Below are 8,247 nucleotides of genomic sequence, written 5' to 3'. Positions count from 1 at the left end.
CCACCGCCGCCAACGGGCACCCCCCGCACCCTCCCCCGCTCCACCGCCGCCGCCGATGATATTTCCAAGTAACAAAATTGAACATATTTTTTTAAAAAATATTACTATTTTTATAAAAAAATATTACTGTTATGATTTAAACAAGTTTGAACATATTAAACACAAATAAATATAAAAACAGCATTTAAAATGCATAAAAAAATATTGGGGAGCCTGGGAATCAAACCCAAGACCTCCTGGTGTGTGTGCTGCGTGCTGACCAGTCAGGCTAGTAGGTGAGTTCTGTTGTAGATAGGGTTAGGTTATAGATAGGGCTAGTGGGCTAGATTAAAACAAAATTCTAATGGCGCACCGGGCGCTGGTGCGCCATTAGAATAGTCGTACTTATGACGCACGAGTTGGTGGTGTGCCATTAGAATAGCCGTACACTAATTAAATCCCCAATCTCTCTAATCTCTCCCCTGCCTCATCGATCTCACCCGCTGACCCTCGTGTTCGCCGTCCCCCTCGCCGCCCCCCTCGCCTCCTTCGCCGTCCCCGAGCCGAGCCCCGAAGCTGCGCCCCCGCCTGCCTCCTCCTCTCTTCTCCCGCGACCTCCGCCCTACCCCCTCTCAACCGCCCCGTCCCCTCAGCGCCGCCCGCCATCTCCCCGAACCCTAGCTCCGCCGGCGTCGGGGACGACCACCTCGTCGGCCTCACCAGGCCGCGGGCCCTCAAGCCCCACGCCGTCCTCGGCCTCGCCCTCTCCACCGGCGGCGCCCCTTCCTCCACCCTTGCAGCGCAGCAGCAGCAGTAAACAGCCTGCAGGTAAGATGATGATGGTTTTCCATGAGGTTATCGAGGAGCTGCCGGCCTGTGTTCATTCTGGTGGGGAGAATGCAGTAGATGATCTTTTTTTCGGCCTGCATTGGCGCTCCGCTGCTATGAACTTTTGAAAGGACTGCGCGACGGAAGCCACTGCAAGCTATTGTGTGTTTCTCTGAATGTTGTGTTTCTTCAGTTCTTTATCCATTCTTCGTTCCTGCTGAATGTCATGCTAATTTAGTTTGTTTTTGTTTTGCACATCGGTAGGCAAAGCCTAGTGTTTGTTTCAAACATTTACTGAAACTGAACCAAGGAAATTTGGATTTCATAGTTACAGTTGCAGGAAAAGGTCATATTATGAGTGAAATATATTTAAAATGTCTATTTAGTTCTATTTTCAGATATAACCTTGTAAGTAGAAACATGTATAACTCAAGTAAACCATTCATCTAGTTAATATTGCACAGGCAGCAACGTTAAGTCTTACTATGAACCTAGCAATAAAAATGATGAAGCTCCTGTCAATTTTTGACATATCTTAAGTTCTTAACAAGACATGTTTGTCGTCTTTTAGCTAGTGTGATGAGATTTTGGTACCTGTACATTCCTTGTACCAACTCAGGCAAATAATAATTTATTTGTTTTTGTGACAGTTGGTTGAGCACATCTTCTAGCCTCTTGTGAATACATCTGGGACAACGCTTCACATCAGTCAGGTATATACTGCTTCAGTTTTGAGTGAAATCCTCTGCCATAGCCCCTACCCCAGATGAAGTGAGCTATATATGTGTATGATGATCCTTCTTTCGTAAAAGTGAGATTGCCATATGTATTTCAGAACTGACCTACCTAAGGTTGTTTTCCTACTGAATGATGATATTATTATGATGATATTTTCCTACTGATTATAATTTGTACCTATGTACTAGCACTGTGTCATATTCTTCCATTACAAGTAGTACAAGGCTAGTACTAGTAGTGCTACTCTCTTACTGCCAGTGACAGTCTATCGAGGTCATTAACTCCAACTCAAGTGGGCATAATTCTCTGCAATAGTATAGCACTTGCAGTAGTATGGCACTTGCAGTAGTGCGGGACAACAGTAGTTTAGTGCAAGTTTCAGTTAATTAGCTGGATTAAAAAAGATGCTTGGTGATCTGCAGGAGTAGGACAAGCAAATCTGCTTGAATATTTGTTTATTCAAAGTAAATGAACATTTTACTGCTAGTGTACTGGTAGTGTAATCTAGCTATTGTACTGATATTTCTGTTTCTTTGAACATTTTACTATCAATAAAAATGATGTACTGCTACTTTCAGTTAATTCAAATTAGCTAAAACCTTTTACTGTCAAATAGTGCTAATGTTTACTCTATGAAATAAACTACTCCATGTCAAATAAACCTTGCTAGGTGAGTCTTGTTTGCATTAGGAGTAGTTGCTGAAAATTTACTGAATTTTGTTATGTGCTTTGTGGTGCTAGTTTGTTGGGTTTTGTCTCCGACCATTGTGTCGTGATGAATTTGCAGGTACCCCGAGAGGCCCTTGAGTTTGCCGGAATGTCGATTAACTTCCGTTCCGGCAAATTCGGGTACTCCATATGTCCTATTTTCAGCAAAGGTAATGCTGAAATTTTCCGTGAATTTTAGCATTACTTTGCTAAAAATAGGAGATATGGGGTACTTGCGACTAATGCCTGTTATCATGCATGGGTACTAATTGGTCTCTTCTGCTGCTTATCAGAGATGGCGGGAAGCAGCCACCGCCAATCTGCGACACCGCAGTACGAGTTGGATGCTTCCGAGTTCTTCACTATCATACTTGAGGCTTCAGTATCATCCATGACGCAGGTATATGTAACGAGAGATCTCCCCTTCACCCATCTCATTATGATATATGTTGTTTGCTACATCACTCATTGTCCCAAACTGCAGAGGCTGCCTGACAGTTTTATGAACATGCTGATGGGTGAAGATCCGCCAAATAATGTGAAGCTGCGACAGGCCGGCAGCGGGTTTCGCAGGCAGTGGGATGTGCAGTTGGTGATCAAGAAGGGCCACATGTACTTGTCTCGTGGGTGGGAAAAGTTCTACCGTGCCTACGACCTGCAGCTGGGGTACTTCCTTCACTTCAGGTATGACGACGACGCCAACATGCTCATCGTGAAGGTGTTCAACAAAACTATGTGTCGCATGCGCTACGCTGCCGATGATGATGCCGGTACGTTCTGCCTCTTCTTATTCCTCTACATTTGGCTTTGTCTCACATCGATTGTTAACGGTCATTGTTGCATTTTGGACAGGTAATGGGAGCAGCAGCAGCAACACTGGCTACAGCCAAAGTAGCAGCGACTATGGCTGTAGCGAAAGCAGCAGCGATTCTGGCTGTAGCGAAAGCAGCAGCGATTCTGGCAGCAGCATAGACAATAAGAAGGATGATCCGGACTGGAGTGCGGGAGAAGAGGAGCAGAGTGAGGATGATGAGCTGCAGGATGACGATGGGCATCAGGCTGAGGATGACCTAGCACTGGTGGTGGCTGACCAAGGGCAAGAGATGGTGGTGGCTGACCATGGGCAAGAGATGGAGGTGGCTGAGGATGACCTAGCGATGGTCGTGCCTGAAGGTGGCCTCGCGATGGTGGTGGTGCCTGACAATGACCACGCACCGATGGTGGCGCCGGCGATCCCACAGCTGGGCGACATGACCACGCCAATTGTGGTAGAAGACTACATCCCACTGCCTCCACTGCCTTCACCGCCTCGCCGCTCTAGGCGCATTAGGGAGAAGAAGGAGAAGAAGGAGAAGAACAATGCATGAGAACTGAACTTTGTCAGGTATGTCAGATCTCCTATAGGTTAGCACAAAATGATCAAGTTTACATAATAAGCTTATAGTCTTTTTCTTATTCTTCTTCTTTTCCAAAATGACATAGGTTAGCTTCATTTTACCTAAGTTGGCTCTAATATACTAACTTAGAGCTTATATTCTTAGTTTCCTATAGGTTAGCAACAAAATAACTTATGTTAGCACAAAATGATCAAGTTTACATAATAAACTTATAGTCTTCTTCTTATTCTTCTTCTTTTCCAAAACTCTTCTTATTCTTCTTCTAGTGTTCTTCTTCTTCTAGTATTCTTCTTGTTTATCATTTTGCAGATTTGATTTAATTGACGGAAGCTTGCATGGATGGAGTGCTTCTTTTCCATTTTTGTTTTTATTTTGTATCAATGTGAAACTTTTGTGAACTGATGGATAACGGTGTTGGATGAACAATGTGAAACTTTTGTAATATATAACGACGGAACTATGTGTTGGCTATGTATGTATATATGATGAAACTTGTGTGTTGGATATGATTGTTATATGGATGCTTGTTGTATATATATGTGTTGAATATCTCATATGTGAAATAGTGACCTGAGATTAAGAAAAAACAAAAAAAATAAAAAAATTGTTACTAATGACGCACTACCATGTGGTGCGCTATAAGTATAGCAGATAATAGTGGCGCGCTGTGGGCAATACTAATGGCGTACTACGTGATGCGCCATTAAAGTACCAGATTCTAATGGCGCACCAATGATGCGCCATTAGTAAAAAAAATTAGTGGCGTGATACTAATGGCGCACTGTTAATGCGCCATTAGTAGGCAAAAACAGTGCGCCATTACTGGCCTTTTCCTAGTAGTGCCGCCTGCATCGCCGTCTCGCCACTGCAAGGAAGCCACACCCACAGAGGAAAGAAGAGAAGGGTCAGTTAGCTTCAGTGAGGCCAAGCGCCGAACAGGTGGCGGGCAGCATGAACAGGGTGAAATCAGCCTTCTGCTTACTCTTGCGCGCGGAGGCAGGCGATGACGCGCGAGCGCAGTATGGCGGCGAGCGCTTTCGGTGGCCGCGGCGGGTCTCGCCGGCGAGACTGCGAGCCGGGAAGAGGCAGCTGTGCGGCGGCGATAACGAGCATCCTGGTTCCCGGAGCGAGTAATCGCCAAGTGCTGACCGGTGTAGCTGTAGGAAAGCGTATCCTGTCCTGTGAAACGGAAGAACTGGTGCACCTACTCCTTATTAGCCGTTGGATGTGAAAGAAGGAGCAGGATACCGTTAGGATGTGGGCCAATGGAACATTTGCAGAAGAAAACCCACGTTTGAAAGTTTCAAAAAGTACGAGAAAAATACGAAATGTTAAGAGGGTGATGTTCCATTGCCATGCGGAACTTCAAGTTAAAACACACTATGGGTGGCGAGCTATGAAAAAGAAAAACAAATTCAACAACGAATAGTGTCATTACTGTTCGGCACAATTTAATTTTCATAGCTCACATCCTGTAATGTTTCTGTACTTGGAATTTCGCATCATCCTCTTAATGTCCCCTTTTTCCAGTTTCTCCTGAAACTTCAAAAAATCGTTTTCGCGTGGTTTTCACCAGTTACACTAAATATTGGTTTCCATGTGATATTCTCCCTTCTAACGTTGATGAACCATCCCTCTCCCATGTTCTAGTCTGTACACTCTTCATTTAGCTAATCGTTCTGCTAGAGGTATCACTACCCTTCTGTGATTCTTTTTGGGAGCTTAAAAATAGAGAAGCCATATTACAGTCTTGGACTACCTTCAAAGTCTAAAATACAACTCTGAACTACGAAACCGTCTGATTTACAACCCTCAACTTTCAAAACCGAAAAATAACAACCCTAGGCTGGTTTTTTGACATGTATTGGTTGGTTTTGACCAGTCAAAATCCCAGTCAGCATTAAAAAGCAAAAACAACTTTATAATATAGCAGCCCGAGTTGTCCCCTTCTGCTTGGGAAGTGGATCCTCTAATATGAAGAAGGAAAGTCACCTAACCTACAATTCCCTAACTTCCCTCCTTCACTTCCATATGATTAAGGCTAAAATGACTTGAATTAATTTGCAAAAATACAAATCTTATTTATAATTTACAAAAATTACATACAAACAAAATTATGATGGAATAAAATTAATTTTTAATTCATTTATATTATCAGTAACTGTGTAAAATGCCTACTTAAGTAGATAATACAGTGTTCGCTACAGTACCTGTGACTTTCCTTCTCTGTTTTACACAAGTTTGCATTTAACTTAGGTCACTTTCCTCCTTCATGTTATAGGATCCACTTCCTTCTCCTTGTAGCGCGCCGCTGCCCCATGGGAGACGCTCGCACGCAAGCATCAGCCCGAGCCAAATCCAGGGGGTCGGTTCCCACCGCCGGCCGGAGAGCCCTTCTACCCACAACCCCCCCCCTTCTCCCGCGTGAGCCCGAGCGCTCCGCGCCCTCCTCCTCCACCCGCGCGACGTCGTTCGACGACCCAGCCACCTTCCTGCCCTGCACCATCGGCAGCGAGCACGAGCGCCGCCACCTCCACACGTAGTCCTGCCACCACACACGGATCCGACGAGCCCCACCCCTCTATGCCGGCTCACCTCCATCGCCTCCCCACTGTAGTGTCGCACGGCTTGGCTGTTGAAGGCGGTGACCCAAGCATGCCATCATGGAGAGGCGAAAGGAGGAAGAAAAGCTCGACGTGGTGTTATCCACTGCCTTCGTGACAACTCCGCGGTTCCGTAGGAGGTGACGGGACACTCGGGGTGCGTCGGACGGCGACCACTTTTGCCGGGCGGCTTCGGATAGAGGCGAGGAAGATGGCACAAGGGCACAGGCGTTCGAGGTCATCTTGGTCCAATTCAAATGTTAGGAGGAAGAAAGGGACCCTGGCAAAGATTTTTGACATGGTGGTGCATCGTGGCCTCGTGGGATGGTCTCCGGTCAGGCGTACGCACGGCGGCATCCATAGCAGGAGCTTGGCCGCTATAGAGAAAAGAGCATGACAGAGGAAGAGAAGGGTGGAGGGGGAAAGGAGAATGGAGGAGGGCGGCGCAGGTGGCGAGGCTCGCCGGCAACGATGAGATCTGGAGCGTCTCCCGCTGGGCTGGGAGACAGGTCGGGCTGCTGTTCATTACAAATTTTTTATTTTGCTTTTTTATTAATCCTGACTAGGATGTTGACTTGTCAAAACATGTCAAAAAACAGCTCAGGGTTGTTATTTGTCCGGTTTTTAAAGTTGAGGGTTGTAAATCAGACGGTTTCGTAGTTCAGAGTTGTGTTTTAGACTTTGATGATAGTTCGAGGTTGTAACATGGACTTCTCTCAAATAATTATGATGCTAAGTACATCATAGGTACATGACAAAAATGGACTTTTCTCAAATAATTACAATGCTAAGTACATCATAGGTACATGACAAAAAATCTTCACCCTTAATACCAACAAATAATATGTGGAAACTAGAGTAAAATGCGCTCCAAATTTCAAGTGATTGATGTTTACATATTGTAACGGCAAGACTTGTAAGGATTGCAAATAACACCATAATGATGTTTGTTGTTGCCCGCAAAACAAGGATCATGCCTTTTGTTTTTTGTACATTTCTTTCGGATAGACACATGGGCTCAACATTTGTATATGTATCTTCAAGGTAACATAATTAAGATGAAGAAAAATGATCTACGATTACAATTAATATAAAATATAAAATGACAACACTGTAGACAATTAACAACACACATGACTCATGCCCAAGCATACCAACGAACGCGTCAGGGTTTAGGTATATACATGCAACATATCATGTCCATTATTACTATTTGCATGTTTGTTTTGCTGGGTCAAGCGGCTGTTGTGGAGATGCAGCACAAGCATAGGACGTGTGCGCGCATGTAGTTGGTGATGAGCAAAAGAAGGATCAAGCCGTTTGTGTGACTTGGCCGGCGTGCGTGCGTGTATGTAGTGGGTTAGCTAGTGCGTGCGTGCGTGCTGTTAGAGGGTGTTGGGTGTGTGTGCACCGGGGTATAAGAACCCCCTCTTGTATTGCTTATAGTTGCGCCGGTTTATTGCCGAGCCACGGTGACGGTATGAGCCGAGCGGGGGGTATGTGCCCAGTAAAGTAAGGCCGTTCGTGCGGCCGAGGGACCGTTCGTGCGGCGGAGGCGTTTGTGCGCCGGGAAAATTCAGTGTGCTCCTTCTTCCACCTTCGTCCAAGCGAGTGAGAGAAGATGAGCGGCGAGCTGGTCCGGGATTTGTCCCAAGATTTGGTATCATGAGGTGGTTCATCTTGGGCGTCGTTCTCCTTGCCGGAGGCGTGCCGGCGGTGGCGGAGTTCGCCGGCAGCTGCGCGATGCTCCGGGCCGTGTGTCGGTCTATGAAGGTGCGTGGCGTGGCGAGGAGGCCGCGGTGGCTACGGCGGCATAGTGAGGAGGCCGCGGAGGACCTGCGTGGTGGCGGCTTCAACGACACACAGCGGCATGGAGGTGTTGCGCTGTAGTTGAGGCCGCAGGGTGCAGGGCAATAAGCCGCGGCGGCGAGCCGGGCGCGACCGGTGAGTGTTATGGGTGCGCATTGAACGCGTCGGGCGCGTCGGGACCGCGA

General features: G+C 46.4%; 1 protein-coding gene across 1 annotated transcript in view; it reads right to left on the bottom strand.

Annotated features, from left to right (window-relative positions):
* Nucleotides 1-4,763, bottom strand: part of LOC119294217 (KHG/KDPG aldolase-like) — a 7,628-nt gene extending 2,865 nt beyond the window's left edge. Inside the window, exons 1-2 of the mRNA XM_037572451.1 lie at nt 4,633-4,763; nt 4,501-4,515 (exon numbers count right to left, since the gene is read on the bottom strand). Of these exons, the coding sequence (XP_037428348.1) occupies nt 4,501-4,515; nt 4,633-4,763 (146 nt within the window). The remainder of the gene's footprint in view (nt 1-4,500; nt 4,516-4,632) is intronic.
* Between the last annotated feature and the right edge of the window lie 3,484 nt (nt 4,764-8,247).

This window comes from Triticum dicoccoides, chromosome 4B (assembly GCF_002162155.2).
Source record: "Triticum dicoccoides isolate Atlit2015 ecotype Zavitan chromosome 4B, WEW_v2.0, whole genome shotgun sequence".
In the NCBI taxonomy this organism is placed as follows: domain Eukaryota; kingdom Viridiplantae; phylum Streptophyta; class Magnoliopsida; order Poales; family Poaceae; genus Triticum; species Triticum dicoccoides.
This window is presented reverse-complemented; position numbering and strand designations above follow the sequence as displayed.